This window comes from Pelecanus crispus, chromosome 8 (assembly GCF_030463565.1).
Source record: "Pelecanus crispus isolate bPelCri1 chromosome 8, bPelCri1.pri, whole genome shotgun sequence".
Taxonomy (NCBI): Eukaryota; Metazoa; Chordata; class Aves; order Pelecaniformes; family Pelecanidae; genus Pelecanus; species Pelecanus crispus.
This window is the reverse complement of record NC_134650.1, coordinates 5,385,810-5,411,721: the sequence shown is the minus strand read 5'-3', so window position 1 is coordinate 5,411,721 and position 25,912 is coordinate 5,385,810. Positions and strand designations below refer to the sequence as shown.

Here is a 25,912-nt window from a genome sequence, read left to right as displayed (position 1 = left end):
CATTCGGCTGCCTGCAGCCGTGCTTTAGAGGCTGCGTTTGCCTTGGGTCTGTGTTTGGAGGAGGGAGGTGCAGCTTGTTGTGTGCTCCTGGTCTGCACCAACCCCTGCCTTGGTTCGCTTGTGGTGTCTTCAGGTTCTTCCTCGCTCTGCAGCGTTAGAGATGTGTCCAGAGCAGCAGCCTCCGGCACGTGGCAGGCGCTCGATCGTGCCAGTGTGGCTGGAGGGGTTGGATCCCACCCGACCGTGGGGCACAGCATGCAAGACTCCCCTTTCTCATCGTGCGCTGGGCTGTTACCGGAGCAGAGGCAGCGGAGGCCGTTCGTATGCAGGGCTGGCAGCTTGCTGGTGGGTGTGGAAGCCCACGCAGCCTTTATTTTTGTTGCCTGTGTCACATGAACGCCGCAAAGACAGATGATGTTGTCGGATCAGTCCCTCCAAGCTATTTCTGCATCGTTCTCCGGGTGCGTGCATCTGAGCCCTTCCTCTGCCCCGCGGGTCCCGGCGAGCGCTGCAGGGCTCTGGCTGCTCCGCTTGCCCCTGGCTGTGCAGGTGGGGTTTGGCTGGGTGCTCCGTGCAGGCTCCTCCAGCTCCTCCTAGGCTGATGGTGACTGGCCTGTTCTCAGAAGCCCCCTCTCATCTCTGGAGATGTTTTTTTGGTGGGGGAGGAAGCGTGTGAAGGAGATGACATTTATTTTGTCAATTAAAAAGTCCTACCCGCTTTGAAGGCCTCCCAAATGTAGGTCGTTTATCCCTTTGTACTTGTACATTTGTATTCATGGGCTTCTCTGAGTAACATTTTATTATTTAATTTTAAAAATTGAATTTGGGGCAAATATTATTTCAGTCTACATTTCCCTTGGGACGTTGTTGGCTCTTCTAATACTTATGGTCTGACCCAACTCCTGTTATTTATTTACCTGCTTATCGGCATAAGTGAAACCCTCAAAGTTCAATTTCCAGGATCCAGATTTTGCTCAAGCTTGGACCCCCTTTAGCATCTGACTCTGTGCTGTGCACTTAATGTGCCCAGCCACGTCTTGTCGCACGCTGTACAGAGATGTAGGCTGTAATTACTTCTCCCATAGGCTGCAGGAACTGTTTTTCCTCTTAATCCCACAGCGGTACTGAGTCACCAGATTTCTTAACGTAGTGATTATTCATGCCCAGGTTTAAGAATTGACATTTCTTTCATGCTCTCCTTCGTTTAGCTTTGCTTTTTCACTTATCATTGTCTTTCCGCTTGGGAGTTTGTTCTTTCTTTTCTATGGTTCCTCAAGATTTTGGTGACTAAAACCCAGGTGAGGTCACCGTGTGCGTGGACGCTGGAAGGGCAGCAGGGAGTCCGCTCTCCTCTCCACAGCATGCTTTTGTTCTTGTGACGCGCTCCTGTTACGCACAGGGTATGTGCGTATGGTGCCTGCACGGCGTTGGCCGCGACAGCGGTGGGGAAGGTGCACGTAAAGCACCGGCTCATGTGTAGGCTCTTACACAGATATGGGTTTTACTTGTATATCCCTAGGGGAAATTATTGCTCTAGTTCTGCATGTTTGGGGTTTTTTGTTTGTTTTTGTTATGTATTTGGAGAAAGGATCCAAAGGCTGCCTTGCCCCTGAGGTGCGAGGTTGGGAAGGCGAGAGATGAGAAATACAGCTTTCTGCACAGATGCTTTGCGTAAGGTGTAACTGCGTGGACAGGTTACAGCAACGTGATTTAGGAGAGAAGCTTACAGCACACTGGATGTAACTGCTGGCATGTGTGCTTGTTTTCCTCAGCAGGTTTCAGGTTCTTTCTAAAGAAAGAGGGTAATGCTGCCTTGCTTTTATTGTAGGGTGTACCACAAAGCACCCTAACTTAGCTGTTGCAACTTACTCATCTACCTATATATATATATATATGTATGTATATTAAAATTTTAGAAAATATTTTTAATAAATATATAAAATATATATTTTTTTAAAAAGCCCTCCTAAGACTTGTCTACAGTCTCTTTGAGTCTGTCCCTATGGTTGAGGGTCATACTGGTTTGGTTTTTTTTTTTTTTTTTTTAGCCCCTATATGTGTTTGAATGCAGGTGAACCATGGCAGGTTCTTTTCTGGCAAGAAATTGAGCTGCTTCCATTTATTGACTTCTTGTATTTTACACTAGTGTCTTCAGATGTTGAGATGTTTTTTTTAGGTGGCATTAGGAGGCTTCTGGGAATCTTGCTGTTTGTCCTTCGATGGTCAGGGATAGTGCCCGGGCAGTCTGTTAGTCAAATACCAGGAGGATGTGCTGGATGTATGGGGAGCCAGGGCCTGCAACGAGGTCCTGCAAAGCTAACACTAACTGTCCTTTTGAAATTAATTTCAGGAGACATGTCTGAAAGTAAAGCCAAGAAGATTGAGATAAAAGACGTTGATGGGCAGACCCTGAGGAAGCTGATTGATTACATCTACACCGCTGAGATCGAGGTCACGGAAGAGAACGTGCAGGTAGGTCTGGTTCAGTGGCTCCCGTGGAGACCCAAGTAAAAAGCTTGAAACTCAAAGGCACGGGTCCTTCGAGCGGTGAGTGATCTCTTCAGGCTGCAGAAAGTAAAAGGTTGGGCTTGAAAAGAGCTGCTTCCAGCCTTTGTTTAGTCTTGAGGCACTTTGCTGCTTTCCCCGCACTTCAGTCATGTTGCATTTAGCTTTTGTGTCGAGCTCTTCTAACGAGAGTAGGCATTTGCCTTCCAAGAAGCTGTGCTGACTTGTGGGTCAGTCTGTCAAAGGTCAAAATAGACTCAAACAAGCAGTGAGTCAAATGCTGTTTTAAGGTCATGGTCGAGGAATCTGGCTGTTAGTTTTTAAATTCTTCTGGGTAGTTTGAGTTGTCTGGCAGAGCTTTGAGTGGAATATATTGTTCAAATGAGGGCATTCTTCCTTTTTTTTTGTGTGTGTGTGCTCCATCTTGAAGTTCTTTGAGGTAAATATTTGTGTAGAAGTGAAAAGAGTAATTGAAAGGCAGCCTGCAGATAAAGTGGGATGCTCAGGAAGAGAGCGTTTTGCTATCTCACGTGGCTGTGGCTGCTGGTAAAGCTTTTTCTTTGACTCTACTTGTGTTTGTGGTAAGAAAACAGCTGTGCACTTAGCCACTGATTTCTGGAAGGGCTGCTGGGAGCTCATGTGTGGATGTGCTTTTCAGTTGGTCTCTGCAAGTGCAGAGTGCCGTCTGAGTTTGTTGTCTTCCTCTCTGCGACTTGGATGCTGGGCAGGGTAACAAGTCTGGGTCCGTGGATGCTGGAGAGAGAGGGGCAGTGCTGCTGTGTGCTTTATGTTGACCTAATTAAGATGGTAAAATTAGAATGGTTCTGCTTGAAATTAGGTTCTTGCTGTGGATGGGACATGCTTCTGCTCCAGGTTCTTGCTGTCCTGTAGCATATTGCTGTTCCTGCAGGAACTCGGACAAACCCCTGAGCTATGTCCGCTTTGCAGTCTAAGGCCTGCGCTATTCTCCATGACCTAAGTTTGTGGGTGCCTTTTCTTGCCCCTTCTGCCCTCCAGTTTTACAAACTTGACTTTCTGGCACGCTCTCAACCTGGCAGTTGTTGCATCGGTAGGAGTGTGGACCCTGGTTGCCCTACAGTGAGGCTGAGGACCAGCAGTGAGGAGACCTTCAAGGTACCATTACAGCAAAGAAGCTGAGGCTCAAACCCAACTGTGAGTCATCTGGGCTAGCTCTCTGCTGCGTAGCCCATGCTTAATTACAGCATATAGTCAGGGTCATGGGGAGCTGAGATACAACATTACTTCAGTAGGGAACCGGGGTGGAGTTCCTTGGACCTCTGGGATCCTCCATTGCTGGAGGAAAAAAATGGCATTTACACAGTCTCAAGCCGGTCCCTCTTCCTGTGGGAAATGTGGAGACTATATCCACGTGCTTTCTCAAACGTATGCTTTCCTTCCATGCTGCTGGTTGTTAGGCGGCCCAGAAGCACCCACTCGGCACGTGGGAGGTGCTGAGCTCGGGATACCATCTGGTGTGCTGGCCCGAGTCGGTCTGCGTTGAATGAAGCTTGCTTGAAGTGACTACGCCTGCTCTGGCTGTTTTCCCATGAGAGCGTTTCAGTGCTCGAGTACAGCTGCACCTGGGTGTAACAGTGTTGTGGGAGCTGGAGCAGGCTGGAGAGCCAGCTCAGCCCTGCACTGCCCAGGAGGTCTGTGAAGAAGTCCAGATGTTACCTTTTCTGAGCAAACGGAATGCTATCTTTTTTAGTAAAACCTAACCAAGGCCTGCCTTCTGATGGCCTAGGGATTACAAAGAGTTAACGTAAAAGCCCTGGCTCTTTTGGCTTCCATCTCTCAGGCAATAGGATCAAGAAATACAAATTTGGTGAATAGATAAGTTTTGGGCCTTAGGTTTTTTCCCGATCTAATAACGCAGCTCTTTTTCTACATGATTTATTTAAATAACCACCCTGTGAATAACTTTTTAGGCTGGATGTAAATTAATTCATGGGAGCTAAGAAATGAAGCTGATCTAAAGCAGGATTGACTGACTAGTTTAAATTTTATTATGTGTTAAAAATATCCTTGTTGAAAATGTTTTATGGAATTTATCATCCATTTGTGGTGAAACCAGTAGAAAGTTTAAAGAGAAGTTTCCATCCTGTCTCTGGGTGTTTTAGCCATGAGCAGAATGACATAAATAGGTTAATATTCACCTGCAACGACAGGAAGAATTTTACAGAAAAGAATATTCTGTGATCTGTTGGAGAGAGTCACATCAGTGAAGGCAAGGCAAACATCACAAACAACAAAATATTAAGCTCCTTGCAGTCTCTGGTTTGGATTAGCAACGTCAGTCTTAAGCAGTGAGCGGGTTTGGTCCCTTACGGTGTCTCATCCTCCTGCTGCACAGCTTTGTGTCAGCCATCCAGCGGGAAGGATGCCTCGGTAGTGCCGGTCTGCGTTGTTTCAGCAATGTTCCTTCACTGTCTTGCTTAAGCGTGGTGAGACTTTCTCTTTTGCCAGCAGGTATCTCCTGAGGAGGACATGGTGGTGTTGGGTTGATGGTTGGACTGATGATCTTAGAGATCTTTTCCAATCTTAATGATTCCTAGTTTTCACTTTCATTAAAAGTAATCCAGCCACCAAGCCAGGAAACATGAAATTGCTACTCTACCCTTAATTGGTTTAGTGGTGGACTTGGTAGTGTTAGGTTAATGGTTGGACTGGATGATCTTAAAGGTCTTTTCCAACCTCAATGATTCTATGATTCTATAGGTCTCCTATTGCTGTGTCATGAGCTCTAATTTTCTAGCAGGGTGAGGGTGCGTTTTAAAGGGGTTTTGTGCAGTTTGACACACAGTTTTTCAGTCTTCCTCAGCAGCTGGAAGGAGCAATTTCTGGGTATCGGTGCCAGGTAATTTCACTGTAGAAACTACAAGAAAAAAAGATTGCTAAATGGCATTAAGTGAACAGATGCAGCCAAGCTACCAAAACATGTGAATAAATGAAAAGACAAGTTCCTGTCAGCGAGCAAAATAAAATGAGAGCAGAACTGAAATGAGGAAAAAGGTAAGCGGCAAAGGTAACATGGTAGTGCAGGAATGAGTGTTCCCAAGTGTGCTCAAATGCTGAGTGGTGCCCAGCACTTCACAACAACAAGCCTTTTTACAGTATTTTTGTTGTTTCTTTTCTGATAGAAACCTGTCTCTTTTTGCTTTTATAGACCTGGTATGGTGTTCAGGAAGTGAGACTTTGTTTTTCTAAGCACGTATTTTTGTAGCTGATTGTCATTTCATTGCACAAAGTGTTGTTTGGGTTTTATTTTATTTTTTTTTTAAGGAAGGAAGGATGTGTGTACAAGGGGCCAGACCTTTACAGTCAGTTCCAGTCATCATCTTCGTAGTGAATTACTGGGGAGTGAAGGGGATTTCCAGTCCACCCTAGCTCCATGAGAGAGAGCACTGAGCCCATGTGGGAGCGAATATTGTCTTCTAACTCCATTGGGGGTACGTGGGTGAGAATTGCCCCAACAAATGGAATTCTGCTTTATGCATTGGAACCTCATTTTTAGAGTGAGATTTCAAGGCAATATAGATGCAGTAGTAGGAAGGCTCAGGAATGATGGATGATAGAGACACTTCTGTGCCGAGCAGTGTTTTGCCTCTGAACACGCATTTGGGATTTAACCTCCCACTTGTTTGGAAGGCATGGAGCAAGGAAGAATTTCTGTCTTCATTGCAGTCATGTTGTAGTCTCAGGAAAATCCATCCCGGCATTTCTGTCCCCACTGCCTTCTGTTGTTCCCCTTCTGTTGCACCCCACATCAAGGTTAGCTGTAAAGACATCTGATTCATATGCATGACAAAAAGGTCTCATTCGTTTGAAGGTGGAGCTTGATAAATTTATTTGGAACAAAATTGTGCTGTACAGTTTCTGTAAAAGTGAGGGAAAATGAAAGCTGAGCGACTTGACGAAGTTCACAGATGCTCATGTGCAGCCCTGGCTGGCTTCAATGGAAACCACATGCACACATCAAACAGAGCACAGGGCCTGCTGCTCCATACCTGGAGTTATGGAATAACTGGCAGTTTTAACATATTGGCTCCTTGGATTTTTCAGTTAGTTCTTGATTTTTGCAGCTGAACTGGCTGCACTGCTGCTTTCTTTCCAACACTCATGTCAAACCTGGCAGCTCAGTGAAGAGTGATGGGAGCAAAGTCCAGTGATGGAGAAGAGGCTCAACATGGTGTCCTTGAGCAGAGCTGAATGAAGAGGAGATTTAGGAGGAGGCTTTTCATTCTCCTGGGCAGTCCTGTGAAGAGACCTGGACCTCTGGCTGTAGACAGTGAATACAGTCCCTCTTTGGTGTGTCTCACCAATCCTTACTGATGGCACTTAATTACTTGCAGGCATCCTGAGAATTACCCTCCCAATTAAGAAAGTCATTACCGTTAGGGTTGTAATGATTCCCCGGCAAAAGTCCTGATTAACCTGATTTCACACACAAATTCTTACGAATGAGATGCAGCGTACCATGTGTGTGGTGTGTCCTTGTATACTATATACAGTTTGAGATATGGCTCATATAGAAAGAAGAGTGAAGAGGTGTCTAGAAATCAGCTGTCTGGAGGAAATAGATGTTGAAACTGTCAGCTTTGCAGGCATGATAATTGTAATAAAAAATGGCTTGAGAGAGGAGGAAAAAAGCTTTGCTAGAAGCTGTAGGATTTCCCTTCCAGAAGTGTGCTTCTGCACCTCAGCTTTCCCTAGGGACTTAGGACTTCACAACAAAGGAAGGAGAGTATCTGTGGCAGCTGCAGTTTTGATGATAAAGGGATAAATGGGTCAGTTCATCTCCCTCCCCGCCTTTTTCACTCAAGAAGCTGCAACTATAGTAGGTGCAAGCCCAGCGTGAGGCGGAGACGCTTTCAACTCAGCTTCAGGAGATGCAATAAATCAGGGCTGTCTTCCTCCCTGGAGACAAAGCTCCTTGCCTTGCATCACCCTCCTGGAGTGCTGGAGAGCCCTGGTCAACAGCAGGCTTGACTTCTCTGGGGTGTTAGAGCAGTTGGGTTGGGGGCCCTTCCTAGGCCTACGGAAAGTCTTTCAGATTGGATTGGCCTAATAGAACAGTGAGGAGAAACTTCTGGATATGACACCAGAGGACTATGCTGTGTCTGATGGATATCTCTGCACATTTTTATCCCACTCTGTAACCGAGGGATGGTGTAGCTGTTCTGTGCAGTGAAGTTGGAGAAAGGTAGAGCAGGAGGGAAGTTGCCAGCTGCTCCTGTGTTTTCTCTCTCATCTCTATATCCCTTCTCCTTCTGATGCCTGCTCCTGGAGAGGTTTTGTGGCTCTCTGATCCTGCTACACATGCCTTTGCTGTGGCTATTTCACCCCAGGTGGAGTATTTAAGTAGAAGCACCATTGTTCACCCTCAGCACTGCCTCGTAGCAGCTGGGGAGTGATAAAGCCTAATTGCCTTCCTAACACTGAAAAGCCACATTACAGTAATGGAGTTTTATCTCAGTTACTTGTGCAGTTTTAGAGCTGTTCAGTTAAAATCAAGTCCTTAACCTGCCTTGCAAATGCAAGATCTGCTTGTTGCTTTGGTCACGGATTCCCCTGGGAGGGTGCTTGGGAGCTGTCTCCCTGTTTGGGCAGATGTGCAGACCCAGCTGTGGCACTAGATGTGATGCTGAGGATTATGGCCAGTACCCTTATTTGGCTTCCAATTTGACTAAAATGGCAAAGCAACTTATAAGCTTTAATATATCCCCTGCCTTGGGGAAATGCTCCTCTCCCAGTTTTGCAGAGGAGGCACGGCGTAGATTAACTCTTGGCCAAGGTTACCTGGAAGGCTGTGGCAGAGCAGGGAACTAACCCCAGCCTCTTAAGTCCAGCGTTAATGCCCTGCCTATTGAACAAACCTTATAGCAACACAGAGCACTTTTGGCTGAAAGATGTTTCTAGTTCAGAGACATCAAAGGTTTATGAAAGTATTTAATTGCACAGGCAATGTTCTGTAAAACCTGAGGCTGGTACAGAGTCTGCAGAGCGAGAGAGCACAGCTGTGAACTAGATGGTTATGGGTGTATATATCTACACACCATAGATGAGGTTCTGGTCATAATTTATTTAGCAAAGAAGTCAGTCTCAGTAGTAACAGCAGATCATTTTGACATAGTTTCAAAAGATGATTGGGTTTTGGTATGGAGGCTGATCTGGTAGAGAAGCCAGCTCCCTGTAAATCCTTCACAGTGGTTGGAGTTCAAAGATTAAGAGCCAAATCCAAACCCAAGTAGAGTAACTTGCCTGGATATTAATGGGGTTGCAGTTTGGTCCTGCTGCCTGTTTAGGCAGGGCATTTCCTCTTGTTATTTCTAAAGGAAACAGACTTTGTGCTAGCGGATATCCTTTGCTTGCTTTTCGCCTTCCCTGGTAAAAACAAGATGAGTGGTGAGATGTTCAGCTGGGAAATAAGAGAGAAAATCCACTCATCTCTTGATAGCCTATTATATTCTACTTCTAAAAAGTATTATATGATAATGTTAGGTTAATGGTTGGACTGGATGATCTTATAGGTCTTTTCCAACCTAAAAGATTCTATGATTCTATAATGCTCCTTTCCCAGTAACTGCAGTGGCATAAGGCTCCTTCTACACTGCCCTGTCAAGCCAGCACGAGGTTGTAATAGCAGTACTAGGACGTTCAGGGGGTGTAGCATGTGGGAGTTAGCGATGGTAGTGAGTAGCCTCTGTCTTAGAGGCAATATACCAAAACACTCCAGGTAAGCATCCCACCTGGATTTGCAGGCACATCCGCTGGATGGATGGGGGGTGCATGGAGGAAGCTTTGGCTGGTATTTGGCCAGAGATAGTTTGCAGAGAGTCTGACTTCATTACCCACAGCCCTTACGCAAGTCAGGTGCTTGCCTTTCTGCTGATATAAGGAGATGGTTCAGCTAGATAGAAAGTTGTTCACAGCTAGGTTTCAAAAATGTGAGAGCATTGCTATCTTGATTTAATCAAAACCACAAACTAATCTCCTCCTGGCATCAAGAGGCTTGGGCCAAAACGGGCTCCCGTGTTATTTGATTTTTTTTTTTTTAATTGTTGCTTGTTGGGGTGGCTGCTTGGCAGCAGTCAGACACTGTACAGCTGGGCTAGAGGGGGAATGCATCAGTGGCTTAGAAAAGACCTGGGGCAGGCTGTGTGTCCTGCCCCGATGTGGAACGGGACTGTGGGGGCCGGCAAGCAGGGACGGGGAAGGGACTTATTTTTCCCTTCCCTGCCATCGAGATCCAGGGAGGTGCTTGCAGTTAACCTGTTTGTTTTGTTTAACAGCCGCTTGGGCTTTTTTGAGTCGGAAATAATTTTCCAGAAATCTGTGCTCAGATGGTGAGCACAGATGCCTGGTTGGAAGGACATGTGTGAAGCAGCCAGAGCTGTGGAAGAGCTGGGTTAAGACACGTCTGCAGTTGCTGGACGACATAAGAAAGGAAGTAGCTGATGTCACGAGCTGTAACATCCTGACCGACTTTATTTTCTACTTCCTGTCCTGATCACTGACCTCAAAGGTGGTTTTTCCAGCAGATATCACATTCCTGATCCAATTCTGTCTCCCTTTTCCGTACTTAGTTTTGTAGAGACAAAGCAGTACCTCATTTTCAGATGCAGTCATGAACCACAAGTGTCCACAGCATTTTGTGTGGGTGAAAATGAGGGCCGTTGGTTTGAATAGTTGGCCTCATCTTTCCTGAGAGTCTTGCTGTCACCAAAACCTGCTTGAGCTTCTGAGAACCCCCTCTTTACTATGACAGTTTGGGCACCCTGCTCGCAAGCCAATGTGGTTTTGTCAAGGCCTTGAGGTTTTGAGGGTGTTGGAGTGCTGGTCTGCTATAGGCTTTGAATGTGATGGTATTGCATGTAGATAATATAAAGCTCTTCCTAGGGGGAGGGGGGAAATCTGTGTACAGGACCTGCCGGCAACAAAGCCGGAAATATACCCAGAAATTGCTCCTTCCAGCTGCTGAGGAAGACTGAAAAACTGTGTGTCAAACTGCACAAAACCCCTTTAAAACGCACCCTCACCCTGCTAGAAAATTAGAGCTCATGACACAGCAATAGGAGACCTATAGAATCATAGAATCATTGAGGTTGGAAAAGACCTTTAAGATCATCCAGTCCAACCATTAACCTAACACTACCAAGTCCACCACTAAACCAATTAAGGGTAGAGTAGCAATTTCATGTTTCCTGGCTTGGTGGCTGGATTATTTTTAATGAAAGTAAAAACTAGGAATCATTAAGGTTGGAAAGGATCTCTAAGATCATCAGTCCAACCATCAACCCAACACCACCATGCCTACTAAGCCGTGTCCTGAAGTGCCACATCTACATGTTTTTTGAACACCTCCAGGGACGGTGACTCCACCACCTCTCTGGGCAGCCTGTTCCAATGCTTGACCACTCCTTCTTTGAAGAAATTTTTCCTAATATCCAATCTAAACCTCCCCTCACACAGCTTGAGTCCATTTCCTCTCGTCCTATTGCTGTAGGATATAGGATAGCTGTTTCCATCTCCTGGAGCACAGATAGGGATCTTCTGCATACAGACAGTGCTAAAATTTTAACCTTCCTTCTTGTACCCCACAGGAATGTGTCCCTGTCCGAAGGGGAATTACATCTAACTTGTGAAAGCTATGGATCAAACTTTCTTTGTTGCTAACTCTAATTCCCCTTTCTTGCCTTTGCAGGTGTTGTTGCCAGCTGCTAGTTTGTTGCAATTGATGGATGTTAGAAAAAACTGCTGTGACTTTCTTCAGTCCCAGCTGCATCCCACAAACTGCCTTGGAATCCGAGCTTTTGCTGATGTGCACGCCTGTACCGAACTGCTGCAGCAGGCGAATGCCTACGCAGGTGAGGGAAGGGTCATCTGTTTGTCGAGTTAAACCTGCTTCCAGGTACAGTGACTCGTAGGTTGAGCAAGGTCAGCACATCCTGGTTGCTCTCTTCATGCTTCTAGTGTTAGAAGAAGGAAGGGAGTACTTTACTGGGTTGTAGACTTGTAACTTTCTGTGATGCTGCAAATTGTGAAATGTGGTTTGGTTGCAGGGGAACAGTTAAGGAGGTAAAAAAACCTGATCCTCTGGATCCCAGCCCATGAAATAGTTCCTTAGTATGTTCCTAGTAAGCTCTTTGGCTGCCCATTCAACAGCACGGTGTTGGTGTGCTGGTGTCCTCCCTGTGTATGCTGCCCTGTGAGAGCAGTAGGCAATGTTGGGGATTTGTGCATTCTAGGAATAAATGGCACTGGGCAAAATTAAATCTTGTGGGAACACTCAGCTGAAACTGTCATGCAGTTTGAGCCTCTGATCTGTGGAGCAATGGCCACTTACCCCAAGGGTGGATAGGCTCTGGTTGCAGTAAGTAGGTGCAGGCAATGGCTTTCAGCATTTCTCCTCTACGTTGTAAATGTAAAGCTGTTCTAAGTGGCCCCATGCTCTTAACTCTCCAGTGCTTTCCGGTCTCCTCCGGCAGAGTTGCCCTTGACCTCTGCTTGGAGAAGCTGGTAGTTTTCTCTACTTGAGTTTGGTTTTCTGCTTTTCTGTCTATTTGTATAGGGAAAAATACACCTGCTGTCTCCCAGGGCACCTGCTCTGTCCTGCAACATTTTTCTTGGTATGATTTTGTCCTTAATTGGACCGTAAGTAGGCTCAGTGGAATAAAAATGTGCCCACCAAGTCCTCCCCTATTCTCCTGCAAATAAAAGTAAAACCTTTTCAGCTGCTCTGGCTGTATTATCCCCTGGAGGAAAAGGTACTCTGGAAGGAATGGTTAATTGTATAAAGGCTTGCTTGTAATATCTCATTATCCTTGCTTCCAGGCCCTGTTTAATCTTTAACTCAACAAGCAGTGCATTCACTGTATATTTATTTGGTTGTTTGGCAATTAGAAAGTCTGCTTTGTTGTTTTACTGGCCTTCATAAGTCCCCGTTAGTACAACAGCCCATGTAATGTTAATGGAACTCCATTAATAAAAATGCCATTAAAATTCTTTTCACTATGTTGTTTATGTAACAGCATTAAACCAAGACAGAAGTCCCCAAGCTCAAGAGTCCATGCGTGCATGAGCTCAGTTACTTGAGAAGTGCTTAGTTCTGGCCAATGGATAACTTCAGGAGGTGGAGGAGCCTTCTTGATGCAGGCACAAGTTACTGTATTAAAATCAGTAAATATTTGTACTTGCTTCCAACTAATAACAAGAGATCAAATATCTTTCTACTGCCAGATGCCAGTCCAGAATGAATAGGAGATTGTGTCCAGAAGTCGGAGTGCATCCAGCTTACCGTGTGGGGAGCATTTCCTGCTTCTCAAGTGTTTAGGGCCAGAAGAGTTCATTAGATCTTATATATGATTTCCAGCATAACAGAGTATTAAACTTTATCCAGATACTGCTATTTTTACTCAGAGCCTTTGGCTTAGCTGTGGTGTTTTGGTCCCTGTGAGACAAAGTAGGGTCCATGGTTGGGGAAGCCCCGATGCCCTCTGCAGCACCAGATTGGTGAGGAGCTGTTCAGGTGCCATCTCCAAGGAGCTCCTCTCTGGAAGTTATGCCAGCTTGTGTCCCTGTGGTGCTGCTTTTTGGCAGGCAAAGTACTTTGCAGAGGTGAAAACTAGAGGCAGATCTTGCTGCGGGGGGAGCTCTTTGGATACATCAGTCTGAGCTTCTCAAAGCTGAAGGGATTAGGGCTGGAAAAAAGCTGCTTCAGATAAAGTGTCTGAGATTCATGTTTCTGTATTTCAGTCAAAGATAAATGGGACTTAGTAAATGGCAGGTGAGATAAAATTGGCATGATTTGTAACAAATGCTTGCAAAGTTAAAATTGTCTGCAACTGGCTAACGATGGTTTTGACCTAAAAACTCTTTTCTAGAAAAGTAATTCTTTCCTAGTGCCCTTTGGCTAAATGTAAAGCCTAACAGATCTGATGATCCCTTTTGGATCTGTGTTGCAATTGGTCACAAGTCTCCCAGTTTGGGATTATAAGCAGTAATGTGAATTGCTGTATTTTGTTCTTCAAGTGGTTCCCAAAGTTAGAGCACGGAGGGATTTAGAGGCAAAAAGGGGAAAAAGAAGAAATTTGTACAGTTACAGACTAAGTGGGAAGAGGCAAGGCTGCTGGGGAAGGTGGGTGCAAAGGGTTTGGAGCTGGGGAAAGGTTAAATTTATACATTTTGGGGAAAGAATTGACAAGTGGGATCAGCTCTCCTTCCATTTGTATGCATGGGATGAGGATCCCCCCCCACCTTGCTCCTCTCTGTGTGCCCCCTTGCACATACAGATTCAGCTGGATGCCGTGGGATACCTCACTATTTGCTGCTGAGCGTATGCACCAAACTGACTGTTTGGCTGATTGATGTTAAAGGTGGGCTTTTCCTTTGAATACCTACAAATATCAGGGACTCTTGCTGGAGTCTCTCATCCAGGTGTTGAGCAGATCTGATTCTGTCTAGCTTGTTCAAGTAGGCAAGAACTGAATCTCGAGGTGGCCAGGCTATTTACTACTTTAGAAAGGCATCGGCACTTTTCTCAATTGCCACTTCAAATCATATTTTCACTTGGAATGTACTTAGTGGCTTTGCAGAAAGTTAAGTTCCCATTTAGTGTAATTTATGAAAGCGTCTCATGGGGCTTGTGTTACTTGAAATAACATCAAATTTCTTTAACCTACTCTGAGACTATTTTCTTTTTCTGTTCGGCCATGCAGTTGTGATGCATTGTTCGTCTCGGGTGCCCAGAGCTGCAGTAATAGCAGTTCTCTGAAAGCTGTAGTCCTTCCACTGACTTAAAGCATGGATTTCATTATAATTTTCTGTTCCCCCTTTTCATTTGTTGAACAGAGCAGCACTTTCCTGAAGTGATGCTAGGAGAAGAATTTCTTAGCCTTAGTCTGGACCAGGTTTGCAGTTTAATATCAAGTGACAAGCTCACAGTCTCCTCTGAAGAAAAGGTACAGTAAATTGTATAGCAACAGTGAATGTAAGAATGCTGGAATGTTTCTAGATCTTGCATCGGGAACTGTTCTCATGTTATGCTCTTTAGGGGCTATTTTCCAACAGAGCTTATGTGGAAAGGGAAATTAAAAATAATGTGAATCCTAAAAACACATAAAAATGACCTTCACTTGGTTGTTCTTTGTAGGAAGCAATGATTCTCAGATCCATATCTCTTCCAAAAGCCCTGGGGGACAGAACCAAATACCTTCCCTCTCTGGAAAACTAGGGCACTCCCATCTGCTGTTGGTGTAAAGCTTGTACTACCTGCCGTAAAACCTCAAAAAAAGGTGAATTTCATTAGGCCAGGGAGGAGTATTGGCTTCTGTTGCACATTGGACAGGACGACTAAAGGAGGCCTGCAACCAAAAAGAAGGAAGGAAACATTTTTCTAGCATCATCAGTGTTTTTAATGGAAGGGGGGCGGGGAAAGCACTGGTTGATGTTGTTTTGTGGTTGAAACATTCAGCACATCTTGTGTGGTCTGTAGTCCTGGGAAGGAGGGTGACCAGTGGTTACGGTACAGGGTGAACACCGGGTCCAGCCCCTTTCTCTGGTGTGGGCTTCTTGCATGACCTGCAGCAGGTTTCTGGGGAGAGGTATGTTCCTCGGGTCCTTCAGCTCACCTCCGAATTGTCCCTATGGGGAGATGGACGCTTGTGGCTACAGGAGAGCTTGAGGATTATGTGGCTCGTAACTTCAGGACCCTTGTTGAATGCCTGCGCTTTGGTGGGACGAGCCTGGACCTGGGTATTGGTGCTGCTGGTCTGTACGGAGCTGGTCAGGCTGCACGTCCAGCTGTGTGCACCATCCTGCTCAGCCCATCCGGGCTGCAGACATGTGGGTGCTTGGGCCCGTACGGACCGTAAAGCTTGCCAGAAAACCTGCACCACGTGAGTTATGAATGCAGCGATGCTTCATTCAGATCCTGAGCCAGCAAACTCGGAGGCTTCGGGAGCGCATTTCCGCAGGCTTGGGGCTAGTGTGGGCGTCTCGGCGGGGTGTTACGAGGTGCCACACAGGCAGGGCCAAAAAGGGAAAAAACAAATGGCATGAACTCGCGGGAGAATTGCTTTGCACGAGCCAAGCAGCCAGCAAAAGGAAGTGCAAGTTTAGTAACCAATTTTTTGAGTCCTGTGCAGCATTGTTGAAAAGCTTTTATTGGCCTTGCGCCCAGAGAAATCAAAGTACTCGCTCCCTCATCTGAGCTTTGTACAATCAAACCCAGTATTTCTTTGGCTGATTGTAAAAGTTGAGAATGCAAGGCAGTGGAAGGAAATGTAAGCATAAGCTGCACGTTCAAAACAACAGATACGAATAACAGGAGAGAGGCAGAGAATGGGATTGGAACATAAACGTGAAATATGTGCCGGAGTCCAAAGAAGTGCTGAAAATTGAGGACAGACTCGTAGGCTGCTGTTTTATGTTAGCTTCATGACAGACAAGCAGTTTTCCTGACCTTTATTTTTCCTATCTGCTAATGTATGAGATGTATATTATGAAAATTAAATATAGATATAAAAACGTATATATGTGTGTGTATATCTATACACACACACATATCTATGTGTATGCATGCGCACATGTGATGGATAGGTAACTATTTTTAAGCAACAAGATGTTGTAAATAGGCAAATACTTCAAACATTGGAGAGCTGAATTGCCACAGCCACATTTCACGAGAAGCTTTCTTGGTCCGGTTCTTACCGTGTCCCATACATGTACTGCAGCCTGAGCCAGAGCCTTGCCATCTCTGGCTCACTGGGAAGTGTTATAGCTGGCTCCTGCCAGGGCCGGAAGGTAACAGGGCCAGGGAGGGGAATATTGCCCTTACAGTGCTTCAAGGCATGTGTGCCCAAGGGCTTGTGTGTTCTCCCCTTCCTCTGCCACCCCCCAGCTAACACCAGTTGGCCTAATGAAATATATTCTTTATCTCCACAAATTTTGGCATACTTATATCCCTAGGCTATCAGGACTGCAAAAATTCTCTGCTACCGCAGAAATCTATTTTAATTGTGACATGGTGACAACGTTTCCCTGTTACTCAAAGATTATCCTCCTTTCTCTCCCTCTCCCCCTTGCTGTTACCAGCCTCCGCAGTTGCACTGGCCCTTTCGGCCTAGGGCAAAGGTTTATTTTGGTCCCTGCCTGCTCTTTTTGCTATAGCTGAGTGCTTTGAAGACAGTTTTATCAATGCTTTCTGTACCCGACCTAATTGGCTCTTTAATTATAACAGTGTATGCAAGCACGGAAAAACTATAAAAAATCATGTTTATTCATATTTACTAATGATGTGTGAAATGGAGGGGCTTCCAGCCCTCAAGAAAGGGCTTCTGCCAACTCGGAACAGTGACGAAAGAAATTTTTAGAAGAGTTGGGATTTTTGGATTGGGGATTTTACACAGCGTCCAGTAATTGACTCATTGCCTCATGCTGCTAACACGCAGTAGAAGCTGATACGCAGTTTGGTCCTCACTCCTGGGAGTATCTAACAACTGGATTTTTGGCTAAAGAGACTGGGAAAACATCTGGGCTTGCTGTTTGCTTAGGTAGTGTGCAGAAAAGGGATAATCCAGGCTTTTAGCCTTCTACTCCATAGAGTGGGAAATCTGCTTCTCGCAAGCTCGGGACTGCTCCTACAGCCAGGCAGGTGCCAGCTGCTACCTCAGCCCATGCCCGTGCTCTAAATAAAGCTGTGTGGGTGACTGCTTCATTTCATCGCACCCTGGCAGCGGGTCTTGCGTGGCTGGAAAAACCCGTCTCCTGGGGGAGCGGCAGCAGCTGCTCGAGGTCTGCAGCGGGCACAGCGTGCGGAGGGCGGGCATAGCAGTAGTGGAAACAGATGTGGCCTTTAAATAGAGAGATTGCTGTCTTGGATTAAGATCCTCCCCCCCTGCCCCCCATAAAATTAGGAATCAGAGCCAATGGAAGGTGCCAGAATCTGATTTTTTAAAAATTTCTGTTATTTTTAGAGTAGGCACAGCAGGGTAGCATCAGTGTGTGCCTAACTCAGGAGCGGTCTCCAGCACCGAGGAAGCAGTTTATTCCTTCTGCACACTTGCTTTACCTTCCTTTAAGACTTGTTCACTGTCATCTTGGTCTGTAGCTGGGGATGTTCCAGTCCCGTGACCTGCTCTGTAGCTCAGCATTTGTGCAGAAGAGGTTAATGAAAAGCATGTTTGTTGGCTAAACATTTGCTTTATGCATCTTCCACACTCATTTGCAATTAAGAATCTCACAACAACCTAGTTTCTACTTTAAATGCCTTGTAGCCAAAGTGAAATTGTTTGTTTGTTTATTTTCCTTTTAAAATACTTAAAGATTCTGCTGTAGTTATTTTCCTCCGCATTTGCTGGGGTGTGATTACACGGCACCCCATTGCCTTGCTTAAATCCTTATCGTGGCGTCCTGAATTCCAAACAGTTCAGCAAGAGCATTTGTTGGCATAGGAAAGGAAATGAGGCTGGTGCTTTTTTTTTTTTTTTTTTTTTTTTTTTCCTTTTTTTAAGGATATAGTTTAGCTTCAGAGGAGGAAACCCCTTTCCGCTCTGCCTCTCCTTTTTTTGGGAGGACGCGTCTGCCGGTGCCTCCTGCAAATACATTTGCCAGCAACAACTGGGGACTGAGAGATGGTGCCCTCGGTTCTGGTTAATATTGTCAAATTAGCGACCTTGGACTGAACAAAATGGTTTCTTGGGGAGCGAAGGGAGGGGTGGAAAGAAGGCAAAAAATATCTGTGCAAATTGGCCTGACCATTTGGTGACCCCGGAGGAAGTTGAAACCACGGGCACGTGCTGTGTGCGGGGCGACGGCCAGCGATGCCTTTTGGGGGAAGCGCAGGACGGCCGGGGTCCACGGGAGATGGCTGTGCTCAGCCCCCCGTGAGTAACTGGGTAGCGAGAGCACTTGGGGAATTTTGCCTGTAGATGTGAGTTAAAGGTCAGAATTTAATTCTGACTCCACAGGGAAACTCCACTGCAAGGGTCCAGATCCTGCTGTGCAGCATCCGAGACTGCACCAGCCGCTCTCCTTGCCTTGCTGGGTGTCTCAGGAAGCCTTTCCCACTCTCCGTGACATTTTTAGGCCTTTCTTCTGGGAGGAGCGAGGCTCACGGTTGTATAAGCACATGCATATTCATGCCAGGAGCCCACGCAGGACGCGTCTGCCCGCGTGCGTTTGTCGCGCAGGGCTCTGCGTGGCTCCTGCTGCACGGGGTTGTTTGTGCCCAGTTCGTCACGGAGTCAAAGTTTGGATGCTTATCTGAACCGGTTGGATCTGGGAGTAAAACTAGATTTTGGTTCAGACAAGAAGTCCAGCGTGCCCTTGTTTCCCTGCAGAAGCATCTGGGTATTTTTAGTGGTGAACTGCGTGCGTGGCTGCATACGGGTTTGCCTGCGTGTGTGGTGAACGAGTCCTGAAGACTTGTTGGGTTTTGGGGTGGGGGGCAGAACTGGTGCAGTGATTAAATATGATGGTGAACAGGGTGACTTACTGTGTAGCCAGACTCCTTCGGAAGGGGAGATCTCTGTTATCAGGAGTAATCGGTGTGGCTGATTTCATGAATAATGTCCAGCGCAAATGCCAGCAGGCTAATTAAGTTTCCTGGCTGCCTTCCAGTACTAATGTCCAAGAGGTACGTGATTGTCCTGGACGCGCGCTTAGCTTTGAGAGTGATACAGCACATCTAGATGTGAGGTTGCTTATTGATACGCATGGGCAGCTCACCTCTTCGCTACCGTGGTGCTTGTGCTCTCTGCATACTCCCGAGTTTTTCGTCTGTTTGATAGAGATCTTGCACCTCCTTCCTTCGATACTGTAAAATCACAATGCTTCTGATTTTGGGTGGGTGACTGTGCCAGCCAGTTCTCTCTTCTTTGTTTAATTGTACTTTATCTGTGTAGGTCTTTGAAGCGGTTATTTCTTGGATAAATTATGAGAAGGAATCTCGCTTAGAGCACATGGCTAAACTGATGGAGCATGTTCGCCTACCCCTTTTGCCCAGAGATTATCTTGTACAGGTTAGTCTGCAAATAAGCAATTAATACTTGCACTTAAGCTGCTGAGCTCCTTAATCAATGGCTTGGCTGTTTGTGTCTGAGATGGGTAATTTGGCATGTCGCTGATTCTGTAAACAGAGGAATAAAAGGAAAAATTGTGTGGACTCTGAAATCAATGTATGTGCGCAGAAACCTTCTTGCAAATGTGACCTGTGCTCTGCCAGGCAGTGCCAAGTGCGGAGCTCCTGCCCCTCTTAGTGGAAGCATTTAGAAGTTAATATCTTGGGATTTTTCACCCTGAAAATACCCCGGTGGTGGTGTTACAAGCTTGTGCGTTTTTTTCCCTAATGCACAGGTAAATTTAGCTTGGTGTGAACACGTCATGTGTGATAATTTTGGCTTAAGATGTGTTCTGTGCGTAAAGATGGGTCAGTGTGACTGGCAGGCGAGATGCTCTCTGACATAGTCTGACTTAGAGATTGTTCTTGATGTGTTAATTCCTGGGATCTGAGCCTTGATAATGAGCTGAGAATCCCCAAAGAAGGGGTTGGCACATAGCTCTTTGCTATGCTTTTATCATGTGTCTAAAAAAATCAATACGATTGAAAAAAAATCGGTATTCACAAGATGAACCCATCATGTATTTTTTTTTTTTTTCTCAACTGTATCTTCTGATCAGGTAAAAGATATTGCCTCTCCTTAAAAATTCTGACTCAAATAAAAGAAATTACTTATTTTGTACCCAGGCTCCTGGTGAATTCTCCTCTGCTGAGTTAAGTGTCTGGCAGAGGGTGGTAAAATAGAGGGAGCACTGCTACTTGTGAGTAATACTGTAAAAAAGTGAGAAGCTTGGATGTTACTGCATGTGTTTCTTTGGGAAGAGCTGGAAGTCTGTGTTTGTCTTCTGCATGTTTTTTTTTTATGTTGGTACTTTGGAAGAGAAATTCCAGGTTTCATGTTCTTTCTACAAAGCTCCTTGTGACCTGTGCCACCAAGTACTTCAGTTTAAATGATCTTTCATGTGTGTGCGTGTTCTCAGACAGTTGAAGAAGAAGCTTTAATCAAGAATAACAACACCTGTAAAGACTTCCTTATCGAGGCTATGAAATATCATTTGCTTCCTCTGGATCAAAGACAACTGATAAAGAATCCCAGAACAAAGCCGAGGACTCCTGTTAGCCTGCCAAAGGTAAGCTGAGTTGGTCGCTTCGTGTCACCTCACACCATGTCACTGGTGGCATTTTCTGTCTTTGAAAGGAACTTGCATACTTGCCACCTTGCTTCTCACTAACTCCACGATTGTCCTTTGAAGTGTTTTACTCTCTCTTCTAATATTGCCTATGCCCACCAAGGATGCACAATTAAGTTGGATAAACTTAGATAAACCCTTAGAAGAAGCAATATCTCTGCTCCCAGGGGCAGGGGTCTGCTCTTGAAATGTTTTGTCAGCCACCGGTGGTTTTGTGAATGGCTTGCTCCTGGAGCTGCAGCTTGAGAATTGCTGACCCGTGGAGCGGCAGCGGCTGCAGGCAGCTGCCGGTGGTGCTCAGAGGGTTGGCTGAGGTTTCTGCTGACTTGTCATGGAGCCCTGCTGAGGAGGGTCACAGTAGGTGTCTTTCCTTTTCCTCTACACGTAATCAGAAGCCAGGAAAGCAGGAAACAACGGCACCCAGACCCATGGGCAGGAAGTCTGAAGCAAATTTCAATAGACTCAAAGCAGCTACTGAATAAATAATCCTTGTTACTCCGTGCATTTATCCTGCAGGCATGTGATGCTCTGGCCACCACTTTATTAGTGAAGAAAAAAATGACAGCAGAAACTATTTTCCCTGTGCCCCGGAGATAAACGCAGTTTGGCACGATGTCTCTCAACAGACCGTTGCTGAAGTTATTAATAAACATTTTGGAGATTGTAAGATGTCAAACCCACAGTGTATTATTTTTCTAAGCACAAATCATAGGGAGCTTGGTTTGTGGGATGATGTATGAGATCTGTGCTATGAGGGACTATTCAGATGTTAGATATTGGATTGTCCATCGAGAAATTGTGGTTCTGCAGAGTGTGTCGGCATGTTGTATCCTTTCAGCCTGCTGGTGCTGAGATGAAGTTGGTAGAACATAGCTTTGGGGGTATCATGAAGGGCTGACGTGACCCTTGTTCAAGGACTAAAGTAGTTAAGGATAAAATCAACAGTGAGCCAATGAGTTCAGAGGTTCTCAACATCTTCTGTAGCATGACCTATGAGTACAAACCCAGATCTTCTGCAGGTAGCTCCTCCCTTCTTTTTAACTGTAAAGAAAGGGGAGAAGGTGATGATCTTCCAGCAATCCTGTTACTGAGAAACTTTCATCTGCTCTGTTGGTCCCACTCATGAGGGATTACTGTCTGCTGTGAAATCTCTTAATTCTGTAATCGTGTGAAGCTCTGCAGCTTTCCATGGAAGACTGTTACATGACTAGTAGTCAGGCTGCTAATTTAGACTCAGTTTGCTTTCTAATGTCACGTTCTCAGCTTTGTAGATCAAACAGTCCACTACTTCCATACTCTTCATATTCTTTAAATTGCTGTCTAGCTCTGTACTTTTAAAGCAGCTGTGATTGGAGTTGAGCTCATTACCCGAGTGACCTCGAGTGACAATCTTATCCCCTCAGCTACTCACAGCTGCCTTGCAGAGGCTGAAGCCGGTTTCCCATCCACTCTTTGACTAGATTTGAAGCCCTTTTATCTCGCTTCTAGCTCCTTGGCCTTGTAAAAATCAGATTGTCTTGGGTAGTGTTTGCTCCTGCCGATTTGCTGTGATAAGGGGAGCAAATCCTCCCTCTTGATAGCTGTGGAGGGTCGAAGGAAATGTGTTCAGAACAAAGTGCAGGTCGAGCTGTTTGTAGGTGCGGGTGGTTTGGATGCTGCCTGTGCACGCGTTGGTCTGCAGTACCCAGCTGGGGCTCCGCAGCAATGGGCAGCCCTCGAGTGCTGAGCTGCAGGCTCCTGGCACCACTGCCCCTGGGCAAGTCAGCGAGTCCATGGGGCGTTTGTCTTCTGGTGGCAGACAGGGCAGATTTGGGAAGGACCGCACTGTACGCCATCCAGGCCTTCTCACTTTTCCACCACTTGCTGGTGCTGGGAACAGAGCCTGGGGCTGGACGGACCTTTAGCCTGACCTGGCAGAGTGGTTCTTGAGCTCCTGAGATTGCCCTTGATCACCTTCACATAGATCTTCCCTATCTGTAAGGAATGTAGGGTTTAATTACTGGGTTTGCATCAATACATGTTGCAGCCGAAAGCCTTAATGAAGCTGACAAATCACTTCCTTCGGCAGCCCAGCACCCCGGGTCTTAATAGTCCTGGTGATTTCCACGAGTGTTGTCTTCCCCGCAGGTGGCAATACAGCTGTCAGGTTTTGTTTGCTAAGTGGCGTCGATTATTTTTAGCACCACCATAGAGATAGTGACTAAACAGTGGGCTGGCTCTGGAAATTCCACTGGGATCATCATCACTTAAAAATACTTCTGCAGCAAGTCTTGTGTGTGCCGTAGTGCCAAGCGGTTTTGTGTTTCATGGGGAAATATGGCAGGTTGCCCACCTCGGGAACTGTGAGGAATAGTTAACGGTGCTGCCATATTTAGCATGCCTTAAATTGGAGATAACTTTTTCCCCCCCTGCAGAGGCTTTCAGTGGGCCTGCAGCATGGTTTTGGCAGCTGCTCTTGACCAGGTTGTGCTGATGGTTTCTTTGCAGAGAGCAGCTTCCCAGGCTGGTGTCTGAGGTTTTCTAGCTCTCATCTTCCCTCTCCAGGTGATGATCGTGGTGGGCGGGCAAGCGCCCAAAGCCATTCGCAGTGTGGAGTGCTATGATTTTGAGGAGGAGCGGTGGGATCAGGTTGCTGAGCTTCCCTCAAGGAGATGCAGAGCAGGTAACGGGAACTTCTCCTGCAACCTTCTTTGTTTTCCCAGTGCAATTCTTCAGGGCTGGATGGATGTCCTCAGTTGTCCCTCCGGCCTTCCTCTGTGCCCCCAGCCTCAAGCAGCTGTTTCTTTTTGCCATTCCTTCTTCCTCTTTCCCTACACACGTGTATCCTCATTCAGGTGGATGCCCTGCTCTCCAGAGGGGTTGCTCCTGCCTGCATGCCCTCCACAGCCACTGTCTCCCCTTCATGACCTCTCTCTCCTGGCTGCTCCTCCATCAGAGTTTCCCCTCCTCCTCCCGTCCCGCTGGCCTGGCAGCCCACAGGGATCCAGTTTTACTTGCTGGTTTCGTAGTGAAAATCAAAGATGCTGAGTCAGTCCCTCTCAGTGCTGAGTGGGTATGGAGAGCAGATCTGTAAGCTGGGAGTCTTCCTCTGAAGACATCTGAGAGGGTTGCAAATGTGGATCACCATTTGGTGTCCTCTCTGGCTCAGAATATTACTCATTCAGGTGTGAAATCCATCTGTGCCTTATGTTGCTGTGTGTTTATGTGCATTTCACCTTCCATATGACATGTACGTTTTATCATACTTGGCTCCAATGCTCTTAACCTGCAGAAAATGCCAAAGACTTGCCCACGTTCTGCTCTTCCCTGCTGTCTTAGACGCCTCGACAGACGCCTGATGATACTTGCTTCCCGAGCTGTTTGTAAAACCTCCGTAAAAATCTCTCTTCTCTTTTATCAGGTGTGGTATTTATGGCTGGCAATGTTTATGCTGTCGGAGGCTTTAACGGATCTTTAAGGGTACGGACGGTTGATGTGTACGATGGTGTGAAGGACCAGTGGACGTCCATAGCCAGTATGCAGGAAAGACGAAGCACTTTAGGTGCAGCGGTGCTCAATGATCTCCTGTATGCAGTGGGCGGCTTTGATGGCAGCACTGGTAGGTGACTGAGCAAAAATCAGGCAGTGCCTGACCCAGAAAAACATTTTCAGAAACCTGTGCAAAGACTGCAGTGCTTTAGTGAGGTTCCTGCACCCTTCCTCTATGATTTTGTAGAGAAAGAGCCAGAGATTGGGTTTACTGCATGTTGTAACTAACCACATGCACGTTCTGACCCATCAGTAATTGCAGGGTATCTCACCCTAGTTTTTTTCTTTAGTGATACGGTTCTTTCAGTCTCATTCTGTGTATGAATATGCTTATTCTGGACTGAAAAGGGTTTTTTTTTTGCTTAGTTAAATTTTTCATAGCAACGTGAATAAAATGCCAGCAAGGCATCTTATGGGGTCCGTGTGTCTGGGATTTATCTTGGCATAACTGCATGTTTAGATTCACACCTCTGCCTCTGCTGTAGCGCTCTGCCACTTGGTTAAGCCCTAAACTCACTATTTCAGTTGGTGTTGAGTACAATGCAATGGGGTCTGGGGAAGTTTTTAAACCTTTGCATGGACGTTTTGTAATGCTTGAAAGGATGTGGGACTTCTGGGCTTGGAATCTGGACTCTGCTCCACCTTGGTGTCCCCAGCACGTTGGAGGGGCAGCAGTCCCAGGGCAGGGACCATGGGGTAACAATTTTTCCAGCTGCTGAAGTGGCGTTGACATGCTGACCCCAGCCTGAAAAGCGAGGGACTAGAAAATCGGGTTGCAGGAGTGTGGGGGGAATTACGGGCTTGGGAGGAGGTGGAAGGCAGATGAAAGTGCAACACCAATCTTTTTTTCTTCTCTTTTTTTTTAATTAGAAAACCTGTGTATCCCCTTTTTAACTAGGTCTGGCATCAGTTGAGGCCTATAGCTATAAAACCAATGAGTGGTTTTTTGTGGCTCCCATGAACACAAGAAGAAGCAGTGTTGGAGTTGGAGTTGTGGAGGGTAAGAAAATCAGCAGCCATTTCCATCAAGCAAATGTTACTGTGTCAAATAGAAGCCTGAATGTTTAAGTGCAATAGGAGGGAACTGAAGGAACTGCTTTCTAGACTATCTTTAGTTGGTAAAGATTTATTTTATATGACGTAATCGCTGCAGCTTTTTCCATTCTCCTCTTTATCGTAGTGAAAAATCATGTGTAGCTTTCCAAGAGCTTCAGACCTGTATTGGACCAGCCCATGCCTCCTGTGAATGCTATTAAGTGTGTGCAGGTTTCTTTGAATCCTTATTCTTCCTGGGCTGCTTCTTGCTGGGGAAGCAAATGGTATTGTGCAGCGTATGCTGTTGCCATCAGCAGACATTGCGTGGATGGAGTACCCATCACAGAAAATCTACTCGGCAAGAGAAACAGGAGCATAGTTCATCCCACAGCCCCAAGCTGGCGGTTTGGCAGGAATACTAAAACCTGTGTTTATTGACATCAGGCTTGCTGGCACGCACGGCACGATTTGCTCTGGTTTGTAAATGAGCAGGGACTGACAATAGCAAACGCCGGTGCTGCGGCAGCTCGGGAGTGAGGCAGGCGAGGTGGGTGGAGAGGGTGCTTGCAGGGAT

At 46.1% G+C, this 25,912-nt stretch overlaps 1 protein-coding gene across 1 annotated transcript in view; it reads left to right on the top strand.

Annotated features, from left to right (window-relative positions):
- KLHL3 (kelch like family member 3) overlaps positions 1 to 25,912 on the top strand; it is a 47,017-nt gene that overhangs the window by 14,517 nt on the left and 6,588 nt on the right. The window contains exons 4-11 of the mRNA XM_075715129.1: positions 2,351 to 2,472; positions 11,231 to 11,393; positions 14,377 to 14,486; positions 19,431 to 19,547; positions 20,566 to 20,715; positions 23,320 to 23,437; positions 24,176 to 24,373; positions 25,202 to 25,303. Coding sequence (XP_075571244.1) covers positions 2,351 to 2,472; positions 11,231 to 11,393; positions 14,377 to 14,486; positions 19,431 to 19,547; positions 20,566 to 20,715; positions 23,320 to 23,437; positions 24,176 to 24,373; positions 25,202 to 25,303 — 1,080 coding nt within the window. The remainder of the gene's footprint in view (positions 1 to 2,350; positions 2,473 to 11,230; positions 11,394 to 14,376; positions 14,487 to 19,430; positions 19,548 to 20,565; positions 20,716 to 23,319; positions 23,438 to 24,175; positions 24,374 to 25,201; positions 25,304 to 25,912) is intronic.